This window comes from Carassius gibelio, chromosome A15 (assembly GCF_023724105.1).
Source record: "Carassius gibelio isolate Cgi1373 ecotype wild population from Czech Republic chromosome A15, carGib1.2-hapl.c, whole genome shotgun sequence".
NCBI lineage: Eukaryota > Metazoa > Chordata > Actinopteri > Cypriniformes > Cyprinidae > Carassius > Carassius gibelio.
Genome location: NC_068385.1, coordinates 21,272,941 through 21,287,450, shown reverse-complemented (window position 1 = coordinate 21,287,450; position 14,510 = coordinate 21,272,941). Strand labels below are relative to the sequence as shown.

General features: G+C 41.2%; 2 protein-coding genes across 2 annotated transcripts in view; both read right to left on the bottom strand.

The window, feature by feature from the left end:
* LOC128028589 (calmodulin regulator protein PCP4) overlaps positions 1-2,376 on the bottom strand; it is a 28,621-nt gene extending 26,245 nt beyond the window's left edge. The window contains exon 1 of the mRNA XM_052615853.1: positions 2,181-2,376. Coding sequence (XP_052471813.1) covers positions 2,181-2,189 — 9 coding nt within the window. The 5' untranslated portion in view covers positions 2,190-2,376. The remainder of the gene's footprint in view (positions 1-2,180) is intronic.
* A 9,557-nt stretch (positions 2,377-11,933) lies between these two features.
* Positions 11,934-14,510, bottom strand: part of igsf5b (immunoglobulin superfamily, member 5b) — a 35,573-nt gene continuing 32,996 nt past the window's right edge. Inside the window, exon 9 of the mRNA XM_052617324.1 lies at positions 11,934-14,391. Within this exon, the coding sequence (XP_052473284.1) occupies positions 14,287-14,391 (105 nt within the window). The 3' untranslated portion in view covers positions 11,934-14,286. The remainder of the gene's footprint in view (positions 14,392-14,510) is intronic.

Genomic DNA, 14,510 nt, shown 5'->3' with positions numbered 1-14,510 from the left:
AAATTATAAGATTATTTGTTCTTTTTCACTTTGAAAACTGTGCATTACCATTATATCTATTACAGGTTTTCATTTTGTCACATTGATGTCACTGATGTGGTTTTTATTATATAAGCACTACCTGTATTAGATTATTCTGTTAACTATCGTTAAGTATTATATAGTTATTTAAGAAAGGCCACATTACCTACAACAGTAAATTAAAGCAATGCCTAAAAAGCTGTGTGCTAATGGGTAACATATTTTCCTCCTTTCGACTGCTATTAAATGTTGATAATTTTTAATAATGTTCTATTGAGGGAGTAAAAATATATAGCTTTTATCCTCCTTTTAGAGGCAGAGGCGTTCCGTACAGTGTCTGATAGAAACCGTATTCAAAAAATATTTGGAAAATAAATAAATAAACAAACAGCTTTCTGCTGCTATATTTTCTACACGAAAAGGCAGAATGAAAGCTAATGAGAAGAAGCCGGAGAGATGTGGCATATGGTGTTTGATCACGGCTCTCACAGTAATTGGGCCTTTTCTTTAGATATTAAACGCTCTAATACTTTGAAGCAAACTGAACGCATCATAATTACCTGACTGCTTAAATCAGGGTTGAGTTTATGCTAATTTCCTCTCATAATTAGCATCCATCTCTACAATATGTTACATTTGGCACATCATGTTCAAAAGCACTGCAGGTTCACAGAAAATAACATCAAGAAAACGCACATGTTGCTGGAGAAAGATGTCACAACTGCACTGCGTCTAGATGGCTTTGAAGTTAATTAGCACTTCCTGTCTAGAAATGTATTAACTATTTGCTATTATCCTGTACCCAACACAACAAGCACACAAACTACTGCTTTCAGCCCTCTTGATGGATACATCTAAATAACCAAAGGCAAAAGTCCTAAAGGTGCTAATGTCCAGCAGGTATTCTGAAATGGATAAGAGATTTCCTAATGAAACAGATCAGGGTTTGCCAACTGAATTGCATATAAATGAAATAAAAGCTATGTATTCGGCGTAGCAATTAGCAATGTATCCCAACATATGGACGATTTTATTACTTGCTCTCAGCTTTATTTTTCCATGCTGTCTGCTACACAGAACAGACCAGCACACCGCAATTTGAGGTAGACTGCAATTATGTGGCAAGAGAATGTATTTCATCATCAAATTAAAGCTGCTAATTGGCTATTAGTTCATAGTTTCAAATGTAAACATTAAAAAATGCAACTAAATTATAGAAAATATTTCTATTCAAAAACATGTACAGTATTTTTATGTTAAAAACCACACTGGCATAGATTACGGCAAGGTTTAGCAAGATTTTAACAAAAGGCTGAGTTGTGTTCTTAGGGTATTTTTATAAATGGCACATTGGGGTAATTTGTTACACTGTTTGTAAACATTGTGATTTTATACATGAATCACTTGATTAATTGTGACATCTATGGGTAAAAAAATAAATACTGAATTATTTTGTGCTTCAATATTTAAGTTGCTGTCCAGATTTTACTGAACTGCCAATAAAAAGCCTATAAAATATGCCATTTAAGGGAATGTTGTAATAGCTATCACTTGCCCTGCTACTGAGTAATGGTGTTGCAAAAGGTCATTGTGTGTTTAATGAACTGTGTCACTTTCTCAAGGGCAGTAACAGTAGAAATATGCAATGCCTTTATATAGCTAATGCTTGTATGTTTATACAGAAATGGAGATTTCAAAACAAAAGTATGGCATCTATAGCCCCAGTTTCTCTATATTTGTGATAGATAGATAGATAGATAGATAGATAGATAGATAGATAGATAGATAGATAGATAGATAGATAGATAGATAGATAGATAGATAGATAGATAGATAGATAAGCAGCCTATAATATGATGACGTCAATAAAAAGTATATTCAGATATGTTATCATCTTCAGAAGTCATCCTCAAATGAAGTGAAATGAAATTATTATCGAGTTATTTTATGTAAACACAGTTCCATCGGCAATTGAACAGATTCGAGTGGAGAGGCTAAAGTGAATCAAACACTCTGTGCGAGGACTCACAGCAGCACACTGCAGCACCCAAAAGAAATTAAGATGCCGAAAGCTATTAAGCATATTATATCATCAAAATCTGTTGTAGAGATCTGCTTTAAATCTCGTCTTGATTCGGTAAATCTAGAGGTGCACTTACCTCACTCATGGTTCAGTGTTATCGCGCGGCTTCTCCTCAGCGCACTTCAGCTGTGACAGTAGTGCTTTCCTCACTCTCGGGGAGCTTTATAAAGTATAAAGCCGTCTCCTCAATGCCATCACGGTTGCACTAAACCAATAGGAGAGCCGACGGCAAATCCCCTCCCTTATTCTGCTTGAAATATTACAGTCCTCTTTTATTCCTACAGTTAACGACGAGAACTGCGTCTGTCCTCTCATCACGAGCGCAGCTTCACAGCAGCCCGACTCGATAAACAATTACCAGAAGTATTTCTGTGGCACTCTATTTACTAGGATTTGAAAATGCCAATATTGACATTATTTGATTCACACCACGAACCCGATTTTGTATTATGAAACCGAGACTTTCTAATTGGATGACTTTTGAATAGACAACAGAGACAAAACGTTTTACAACTTTTCACAGCATTGTATTTTGGATTTTAATGCTGCTGTACAACTTATATATATATATATATATATATATATATATATATATATATATATATATATATATATATATATATATATATATATATAAAATTCAAACATTCTGTAAATACAAATAAAATTTTATTGAAACTATAAAAGTATAAATAATAAGAAAAAATATGTAAAAGAGAAAAACTTTGCAACGCTAATTGGCAACTGTAAACATAATTCAGCTATGCTTAATATACTTATTGACGAAGAATAAATTATTATGCTCATTAATAATAAGTAAATATGTATTGCACGTTGTATCTGAAATTATGACTTTTTTTGGGGGGGGGGGGGGGGTATTAATTATCTCTCGCTGTTTACAGTAGCCTGATGGTTGTGAGTGGAATCCGAACCTGGAATAGATTATTCTTCCTTTTTAAGCGTTTATTCACTAGATCCACTCCTGGTTTTCTATTAACCACTGGCAGTAGGCCTACATAAGCAGAAACTCACATTGCACTCCTTATTTTGTAGGCTACTATTCTTACATTTGCATCAGTACATCTATGTAATTTGTGAAGCTACATATTTTTCTTTGTGTCATCACACAAATTCATTGCATGGTGTTACATGCCAGTTAATTCAGCTGATGAAGAACAAAAATAATATTTTGATGCAATCCACAAATATGATTAGCCTATGCACTTTACACACCAATTTAGATTATTTAACCTTACACTCATGTGTACAATTCAGAATTCTCTCTTCCATCTCTGTATTCCTATTTAACATTTTCAAAAGCCTTCAGACTCCCCCAGAATGTAACACCATGGGTATTTCTGCAGATGCTTACTCTGAGAATAAGCATTACATCAGAAGTCGTCTATAGCCATTCCTATAGGCACATTGGTGTCTGCAACTTATTTTAATTTCACTTGAGTGTCTCTGCTGCAGAAGATCCAACCAGGGGTGTACACAGAGGAAATGCTGCAGAGAAATTCCCACATGAGGAGAAATCCCTCCTCAACCACAGACCAGCTAAGGTTCTGCCAGACATTATTTCATATTTGACAGCCCACTCTCATATTGTGTTGATTCCTTATAGGTGAAAACAAAGATATATCAGGTTAAGTGTATCTAAAGCCCGGCATTCACTGTGTGATTTTCATCCGATTTTGAGCCGAATTCTGACTCATGCGACTCTTTTCTGGGTCGGGCCGATTTTCATCATTATCGTGCGTCGTTTGTAATGCAGTGTTCATGCAGGCGATTAATCTCTCCCGACCAGCAATCAGTTGGTCCTATTTATTTTGGGACGTTTCAGCACACAGGATTGCGCATATCACCACAGCAGTGTGTTTATCCCTCTATGGTTTATCCCGGGAAAGCATGTTTATTCTGAAACAGCCACAAATATCCGGGTTCTGAAGGATCCTATGTGTTGATTCCCCACGTATAGACCCCTTAATCGCCTACGTCATTGTGACGTCACCGCTCTAGCTGGAGGCAAAACATAAAGAAGAACTCATAGCAGGCGTGCTAAAAGTTTGAGGTTTTGACTTAAAAACTTTGTCCTGTTGGTTTTATCTAGTACAAATCAGCAAGTTTCTGTTTTATAGGTGAAAAGTCCCCAACCTTCAGCACACTAGCTAGCTTAAATGTTAAACAAACATACAGCGACAGATGTGTGTGCCATCCTTTGAATGGTCTCTTAATAATCTTAATTATCCACATTGCTTATCATAGTTAGCCCAGCGATAGGTTACATTAGACAATAAGCCTTGACAAAATTCCCCAAATCACCCGAAAAGTAATTAATATGTTGTCTAGGAAATATCCAAAACCTGGTTAAAATATTTTCAATAAGAACAATTTACAAAAGTAGCTGTCACGGTCCCGCAGAGTCAGTGACTGTACAGTACATATTCGGACAGTTCCAAACCTTCTTCTGCATCCATGTATAATGAATCCCTCCTAAAACGTCCACTGTCCTCATTTGTAAGTAGCTTTGGATAAAAGCGACTGCTAAATGAATAAATGTAAATGTAAATTTAAAACGTGTTAGTTTGCGCTTGTCAACATTGCGTCCACGCCTCTTTTTGCCTCCAGCTAAGCCCCGCCCACCCGGAGACGTTTCAATGTTTACAAACTTTTAAGGGGTCTATAGTCATAGACAGTAAAAGAAATGGACACAGCGACCCCATTGGAACTCAACTGAGACAAATGAAGCCCGTTTTTAGCTATTTTTAGCACTTCCGTTTCTGACGCGCAGACTCAAACGAAGCTTGACGACGTCAGCAACCTGTCTGATAGATGTAAATCTTCTAAGTGGCTGTGCGTGCAAACTGCCATCGTTAATCTTGCAGAGACGGCGAGCTTGAGCTGGGAGTTCTTTGTGGTGAGTTAGCAGGAGTAAGTATTCTGATTAATTATTTTGTATAGTATTTTAAAATGTAACGCCAGTACGCCATATTAAGTTAATTGCCTGCGAGCTTCTCCTCCTGTCTTTACGGTAATGCGACAGAGAGTCGTGTGGTTATGACGCAATCGTTAGCCTATTTTTACAAAAACTGTTTCTACGGGGCCATAATGTAACATGGAAGGTAATGGAGCATTTTATACATTGTCGTGTATCTTTAGAAATAAATGATGGACAACTGGAGTCTTTAAACGCCTCATATGTATAGTTATTCACTGTCAAAGTGACGCCAAAATGAATGGGAGGTCAATGGGATGCTAACGCAAGTGAAGTTCTGCTACAAGATGGCGGCACCCGGCCGACTTCAACTTCCGGTCGACTTTCTTGCCGCCTATCTATAGTGTGAGCGTCAAATAGCATTTCGACGATTGGACCGTACAGTGAGCACATAAAAATCGTGAGCTTTGGCTTTACATCGCATGCAATGTACTCATACAGTGTGAGTTGGTACCTTGCCAAAATCGCACAGAAATTGCACAGTGTATGACCGGCTTTAGAGAGTAACAGCGATGGAGAGAGATTTAGAGAGAAGCTGTTGATTGCTTTGTGTTCTAGAATGAGAGAAGGATCTTCTTCACTCACATCAGATCTCCACGGTGAGGACAGGGAGACCTTTCCTGATATGATGCTGATGAGAAGAAAGCATAAGCATCAGCATGGGGGGAAAAAAAAGAAGAAAAAAAATAATTCACTCATGAATGCATCCACTAACGCAAAGATTCACAACAGTTGTGTGCCCACATTAATTTGTTCTTAAACCTGTTTTATTTAAACCTTGTCCTTATGTTCTTGTTCAAGCCCGCCGCAGACGCCATATGCCCCAGGAGCCTCTGAAACAGTTTCAGTGGAACCGCTCTTTTGCCCTCGAATTGTCTCAGGCACTTCAGCAGTGACTGCGCACGCTCGTTTGTAAGCTGCGCGAACATCGCGACCGAGTCTATTTCCATACCGAGAAAAGAGATCCTCTGCACAGGGGAGAGTTTGCTCTTTTCCCAGTTGACCTGAAGACCCAGTCGGGCGAGGTGTTTGAGCACCACATCCCTGTGCTCACACAACCGCTCTCGAGAGTGAGCTAAGATCAGCCAGTCTTCGAGGTACTTGAGGATACGGACACCTTGTTCCCTGAGAGGAGCCAGGGCTCCCTCCACAACCTTCGTAAAGATGCGGGGAGACAGGGCCAACCCTAATGGGAGAACCTTGTACTGATATGCCTGCCCCTGCAAACCAATCCATCGCAGGTCCTGGATTGGCCGTAACCCACCTGTCTTCTTGGGTACTATGAAGTAAGGGCTGTAAAAGCCGGACTTCATGTCGGCTGGAGGGACCGGCTCTATCGCGCCCTTTGCCAGCAGGGTCGCGACCTCCGCACGCATGACAGGGGCATCTTTGCCCACCATCGTCGTGTGGAAACCCCGAAACCTGGGGGGACGCCGGGGAAACTGAATTGCGTAGCCGAGCCTGAGCGTCCGGATGAGCCAGCGGGAAGGCCTGGGGAGCTCTAGCCAGGCTCCCAGGGACCAAACCAGCGGGGTCAAGGGGACTACAGGCATACCCACAGTGGGGCAGCGTGGTGGAGCAGACAGCCCCTGCATGGGAGGCATAGCGTCCCTTAGTGGGGCAGAGTGCAGGCACTTGTCTGACTCCAAGTGGCAAAGAGGGCATGAGAAGGCGAATCGCTGGCACTCCCGAGGGAGGCAACGCAGCCGAACCCTCATCTGCCGAGGACTCAAGCCTGCCTTGTGATGCGGCGATCGACATACGGTCCTCTTCGCGAGCCCCGAATGAGATGTCAGGAGCCTGAGAGGGTCCAGCAAACTCATCCGGGAACTCAACCGGCTGCGGCGTATGTGAGGGGGGTGTGGCCCAAGGAGGTTCGCTTGTTGGGGAAGCCCACACGGGAACCCTCAGATCACCCTGGCCACCAGCCAAAGTAGCCCTCTTATGAGAAGAGCTAGAACGGGGTGTGGCAGAGGGGACTCTATACCTTTTAAGGTAATCGAGTCTCGATCTCAACACCAAGATGGTCATGTCCCCGCAATGAGAACATGAGCCATCCACGAACGCAGTCTCAGCGTGCTGGAAGCCCAGACACGTGACACAGCGATTGTGACCGTCACGAGGAGCGATATATCGACCGCACCCAGAAAAAACTAAAAAAGTACACACACGCGGAGCAGTGGGCATCATTTATGCTGCGGCGCCCGGGGAGCAGATGGGGGTTCAGTGCCTTACTCAGGGGCACCTCAGTTGTGGTATTGCTGGCCTGAGACTCAAACCCATAACCTTAGGGTTAGGAATCAAACTCTCCAACCATTAGGCCATAACTTCCCCAATTTGTATTGTTCAAAGAGTTGTTTGAATTATTAAAAAAAAATAATAATTATAATCATTATCAAGACTGAATATGCATGATAGAATAGTTTTCCTTTCAGTCACACATTGGACATTTAATTGCTGACACATGCAATATGTAGTGAAATTATACTCCATTATACAGACCTAAAATTGTGTCAGAGATGCAATCTGACAAAATTCACCACAGGAGCTGTCGCAGCTCAATTTTATGTTGCTGCAACTTCTGCCTCTCTGCCTGCCAAAAGCTAACACACTCCCATTTATCAGGACAGGGGATTTCAGGGGACGTCTAAAAGAGTTGAGAGCCTTATTTGCTGAAGTGACAGCATGCATTTGGCCTGCCGTCTGCCTTTGTGTTTGCTGTCTGAGGCCAGCTCTGACAGATGGGGTGCAGCGGCACATATGGAAATGCCCCTGCTAAACTTCTCTCAGACAAGCAGGAGTCTGGCAAAGCTTTTGGCTAAATGATCATTCATCAAAACGGACTTTGAATTAAATTAAGTGGTGATCTATCAACAGTTTTGATGACCTCACATATTTCAGTGGCAATTAAAAGGTGTGGGATTCGTGGAGAGATAAAAAAAAAAGTACTGTCCTGGATGGTAATACCACGGTACTGAATGATTACCATATTCACACATCATGGAATTTACAGAGTACTGTAAGGTATTCTATATAAGATAGCATCACCTTTAAAGTATGTCTAAAAACTGTGGTATTAACAAAAACAGAGCAAGAAAATAAGTTTTTTTCCCCTGAAAAGTTGTATCTCTTGCTTTCAGGATTAGTTTAGTTTGGGTTTATGTTTGTCAGTTTTGCTGTTATACTATTCCGCTTTATATTTCTGTGAATGCTGTAACTGCTGTAACATACATATATGAAATGGCATGAAATCATTGCTGAGCAATTAAATCATTAATTTATTTTGCTTATTGCCCAAACCAATTGTATTTTAGCCATTGTTCCATGACACCTTTCTTTTCCTGCATTTGTCTTGGGGACTTCTCACCAGTTTAATTGTGTTTCAAAGCATTTCAAAGCCAAAGGTGAGACATTTCACTTTAAAGTGGATTCCAGTGGTTTTCTTGTACCGCATGTTCCAGTTGACTGCTACATAATTGCGAGTTATTTTGCTGTTATGAAGGTATATATTCTAGGAACATCCCAGTGTCAACCAAGAAATTAGCTGTGAACATTGTGATGAGAGATATTATAGTATCACAGATGTAACATGAAATAACGATTTTCAATTAAGAGTCATTTGCAGCAACATTTGCTCTGCAGGGAAACAAAGATACACTTATGTTAACACAACCACAAATTAATAAACTCTTATGTCATAACTGTTTTTTGTGTAGTTGAATATGCTGTTTATTTTTTTGCTATATAACAATCAAAACTACGGAAGTTCTAAGCGGCCATGCATTGTAATATTTTTTCTTCTTGTTTTCTCGTTATAACGACTTCATTTTCTCGTTTTCTCGACATAACGAAGTTCGTTTTCTCATTATAACGACTTAATTTTCTAATTTTGTCGACATAATGAAGTTCGTTTTCTCGACATAACGAAGTTCATTTTCTCGTTATAACGACTTAATTTTCTCTAAGAAGTTACAAAACTGCGCCAGCAGGTGGCACTATATACCTCAATATAACTGATGGGGCGTTGTACACTATCCACTTTACTGTACGCGGACCTTCCTTATGATCGCTATAATTTGTGCAGTCTTCATTACTGACATTGAATTAATTCATAAATGTTAAATGCTTGAATCAATATGAATTTTTTGTGTATTAAGTTCCTGCTAGATGCATGAGTTTCACCAACGTGTTCTGTGTCATAAAATAACTGCTTATCAAAACCAAGGTTGACATCACTGTATTCTGTTTATCTACAGTAGGACTGGATTTAACGATGCAGGCTGATGTGCTTCTTTTCCTTATTACTAATCTTTATTGTTAACCATATTGATGAGAAATGTGATGTATATGTAAAATCCATAGGCTAATTTAATTCAGTTTTGTTCTGTAATGTTGTAATGTTTTTTTTCTACACACACACACATACACTATACGTACACATGAACGCTCTTTTCAAACAGAAGCTTGTAACACACATGATATCTGCCACATCATATAATGACTACTACAAATTACAAATTATATATAATTTTATTTCAAATAAAGGGAAAATGAAAAGTGAGTTTAATCCAAGCAGCTCTAATTTCACGGTGTTGCCATTGTCACGGGAGGAGCACAAGACAGACACAGTGGGCGTGGCGTCAGGCCTCGGAGAGGCTTTTATTAACAGAAATCATAAAACAAAGGGAATAAAAGTGGCCAAAGGGGGAAAGTGTCCAAAATAACAGGGAATCTGGTGTCCTCGTCGTGCTGCGGGATTTGTGTAGGTCGGGCAGTGTTCATCAAGGAAGGGTCCAGGTAAGGGGCGGAGTCCGGCGGCCGCACGCGCTCCCCTCCTTGGTCCGGGGCGCGAGGGGCGGCGGCTTCCTCTAGCGGCCACATCTCTCTCGTCGGCCGCGGCGCTGGTAGGGGATGGACGGCCCGGCATCCTGGCCCGTCGGCCGTGTATACGGGTGCGGTTCCCATCCGGATCGCGGGTCCGGCAGCTCACGTCTTGGTGGCGCGGGAGTCCCTCAACGCACCCTTCCTGGACCCACGAGGACACCAGTGTGCATGCACGGGGAAGAGACCGGTCTCCTGAGGAGAGGCGCGTTGGGCTTTTAAACAGCGGCGGTAATGAGGCTCCACTTCCTTCAGGTGTGCCCCATCACACGCCGCCAGCCCTGACTCGTCCAGCGCCCCTCCTCTCACACACCCACTCCAGTTGGGAGCCTGGTGAAGGGCGGCGATTTAGGACGGGGTGCCGGTGATAATCAGGGAGGAGGCAGCTGACTCGTCACATTCCCCCTCCCAAGCGACATCCCCGTCATCAGGGCGCCGCCCACACGGGAGTGCTACCATCCTCAACCAGGCTCCAAACGGTCGGAGTGGGCGGGGCTTCCTCTCCGGGCGGTCCTCCCTCTCGCAGCGCACCAGAGCAGGGACAGAGAAACCGGGTTTTAGTGACAGCCTCAACCAACCACAGGGTAAAATGACAATGGAAAAGTCACTTACCCCTTGTGTGGCTGGGAGGCTGTCCCCAGTTTTCCTCCGTCCCAGTCTGGGTTCTCACGAACGTTTGCAAGCGAGAGGGAGTGACGTCACCAGACGTTTCCCAACTGCGCTGTCTAGGCTCCGCCTGCCCGCATTCTCCACCAGTGTCACGGGAGGAGCACAAGACAGACACAGTGGGCGTGGCGTCAGGCCTCGGAGAGGCTTTTATTAACAGAAATCATAAAAAAAACAAAGGGAATAAAAGTGGCCAAAGGGGGAAAGTGTCCAAAATAACAGGGAATCTGGTGTCCTCGTCGTGCTGCGGGATTTGTGTAGGTCGGGCAGTGTTCATCAAGGAAGGGTCCAGGTAAGGGGCGGAGTCCGGCGGCCGCACGCGCTCCCCTCCTTGGTCCGGGGCGCGAGGGGCGGCGGCTTCCTCTAGCGGCCACATCTCTCTCGTCGGCCGCGGCGCTGGTAGGGGATGGACGGCCCGGCATCCTGGCCCGTCGGCCGTGTATACGGGTGCGGTTCCCATCCGGATCGCGGGTCCGGCAGCTCACGTCTTGGTGGCGCGGGAGTCCCTCAACGCACCCTTCCTGGACCCACGAGGACACCAGTGTGCATGCACGGGGAAGAGACCGGTCTCCTGAGGAGAGGCGCGTTGGGCTTTTAAACAGCGGCGGTAATGAGGCTCCACTTCCTTCAGGTGTGCCCCATCACACGCCGCCAGCCCTGACTCGTCCAGCGCCCCTCCTCTCACACACCCACTCCAGTTGGGAGCCTGGTGAAGGGCGGCGATTTAGGACGGGGTGCCGGTGATAATCAGGGAGGAGGCAGCTGACTCGTCACACCATTTAAACATGTTAATTACAAAAACAAAACGTTCGTTGTACTGTCTCTGGAAAAATCAACAGTGATTGATCAGCCTTTATTTATATACAGTATTGTAGACCTTATTACCTAAGCGAAGCTAAATTTGCTGAAATATAGGCTAAAGTAAGAGCGCCTGCATGGTTGTCCATCAGATGCCTGTCAAAGTTGAGTTCATTACTATAGCAACAGTAAAACTGTCATGTCATTATAACGAGAAAACAAACTTTCGTTATGTCGAGATAACGAGAAAATTAAGTCGTTATAACGAGAAAACAAAAAGGAAAAAAAATTATAATGCATGGCCGCTTAGAACTTCGGTACAAAACACTTTTTTTTACAATAACAGGTGAATTAAGAAATAAATATTTATTGATTTGTTCATTTATTTAAAGTATTGACATACTGTATATAATGTTACAAAAGATTTCTATTTAAATAAACATTGTTTCTTTTGAACTTTCTATTCATCAAAGCATCCTGAAAAGCATGTATCAAACTTTTTTGTTTTTTATTGATGCCATGTCCAAAGTTGAGGTTACAGCAATTCAGCTCAGTAAATTTGTTTGAAACACTTTTTATTTCTATTTAGTGCCACTAGGGTGCAAAAATTATACATTTTTAAACCATTTATGTTACAATTACTGAAAGTGGTGAATACATTTACTCCTGAAGGGACACAATTCTGGATAGTTTATGCTAAATTCACACCTTTCCATAATTACGGGATTATGATCTGTTCACAGACTTCAAAAACATTAAAAGAAACACTAGATCTCAAATGTAAAGCTTTTCTGCATTACCCACTCACTTCATCAGTTTTTAAGAGGCATTAATCGGCTAATTACTTGGGTCTTAATTATGCTAACAGCACCATGTCATGGGCTCCTGTCTCCAATTTCCTTTAATAGCCAGTCACTTAATACAGTGCCTCATAGCTGACTTTGAAAGCACTTAAATGCCCCGTTGTAAGGATGCATTAGAGAGGATTACATTTCAATCACAGAGAAGACATGCTAAGTTATTCATCAGTGTTGCAGAGAATCGCACTGTGTAAAGTAGGCTGCAATTGTTTCAAAGTACCGTGACTGATTCCAAAAAGGTTCATTCAGCTGAGGTCAATTACATAAAGACTGAATCATTGTTTGGAGGCAGACCTTTATATGGTGGCTGGGTTCTAATATGCATGAGTAAATATTTATGATGATGATTAGATGTTTTCATTTACATGATTGCAGCCAGTGCCTGCATCTCATATGGGGCAGATATAACACAAATGTGTTACTGAGTTACACTCAAAGATTAGTATTTAGATTAATTGTATGCAGCTGTGATATAGAATGTTTAGAACAAAAAGAAAAAAAAAGATTAAATGTCTCCAAATATATATATATATATATATACATATATATATATTTCATAAGCATGATTACTGTTATTAGCTAAAACTACACATTGTAACATTTCAGCAAAGTAAAAAATCTAATTAAATTAAATTAAAATGACATTGAAAATAGAAAAATAAAAGCTAATTCAAACTATCAACAAAACTAGATTTTTTTCCAGGTATTAAGCTGGGACACAGCAATTGTACGCTTCATTATTAATTGCAAAAATAATAATTACAGATAAAAAGACAAATGTATATAAGAACGCCAAATGTATTATCTAACAGGTCTCAAGTACTGTTCTGCAATATTTGTGCTGAACATCGAGACATCCTGTGAGACGCAGAAGTGTTTGAAAGGCAGGCAGTGGCCTCTGTAAATCACCCCAGAGAAACAGTCTGCTTGACCCTGACATCAATCCAGCACTTGTGAATGGCAAATGAAAACCTCAGTAACACAAGCAGGTCTAGGAAATACAACACTGGTCTGGAAACCCAAACAAAAACAAAAGGCTTATGTTATCACCCTCTCATATCATGACAACTTTGTGTGATCTACGGAGGGTAACCCTAATTTATTCAGCAGTTGCCATCCATGACTGACGAGCAGCAGAGAGGGAAAACATGAAGGCAAATTTCCCTAACTTGAACCCTCTGAGGAAAAGGTTGTTTTTGTTTATTATTAAAAGTGCCAAGCAATACTTGACAGTGCAGTTGTCTATGCATAAGATGCACTATAACACAAATAAAAAAAAAAAAAAAAAATTGCACAGTTAAAAATGTGCTGTAGAATTGACATATTTTTGTAGGCCAAAACCCATAAATCAGCTTTGGTTTCCATCAACTTAAAGACAATGGGCTTTTAATAAGTGGCTAAATGGAACTACAGAGGTTGTCAGGGTCACTTAATTTCATCACATTGAAAAGAGTAAACTCAGCCATTCACTAGGTCGTTTTCAGAGGATATTGTGTGCGTTTGTTGTATAAATCGCTCTCTTTTTCAGTTGTGGTGTTGTTGGAGTCATGTGAACATGGTGTAGTTTGTTTCTTTCCTATGTTTAGCTGCTTCTGCCGACTGTATTTAGGCTCAAGTTGTATTCATTTGTGAATATTATTATGATGAACAAGACATCAAACTTTTGCTGGTCACAGAGTTTATTTACTGCATTAATCCAAAAGCCAATGTAAAAACCCTAGGGAACCAGGTGATGCTGACTTCCAGGTTGGCCTACAAAAATATGTCACCACTGCAGCTCTCTTTACCGATACAGATACGAATACTGTAAATAACTTACAAATACACCAGTACAAAATAATGCAAAATAATTACATAACATTTTTTGAAGTGACAAAAAAAAAAAAAAAACAGGCATTGCATCTATTGCATCTTCATTTTCAGCATATATGACCTTTGTTTCTTTCTTGCAGTGGGAGGTTTATGTGAGGTCGACCCTGAGGTCAAACAGTGGTGACTCGGCGGACTGTCTTTGCTCCCTTAGAGTAGAGGTTAGAAAAATCTTCCAATTTCTGATTTTGAGTGCTGAAAATGACAATATCAGGAACCTGTTGAGAAACATAGAATATACTTTTACAATGTACTTTTAAATATTTGGTTTTTCACTGGAAAATCAGTTTGTGCATTGCCTTGTTTTTATTTATTTATTCTCTACCTAATGTATGCA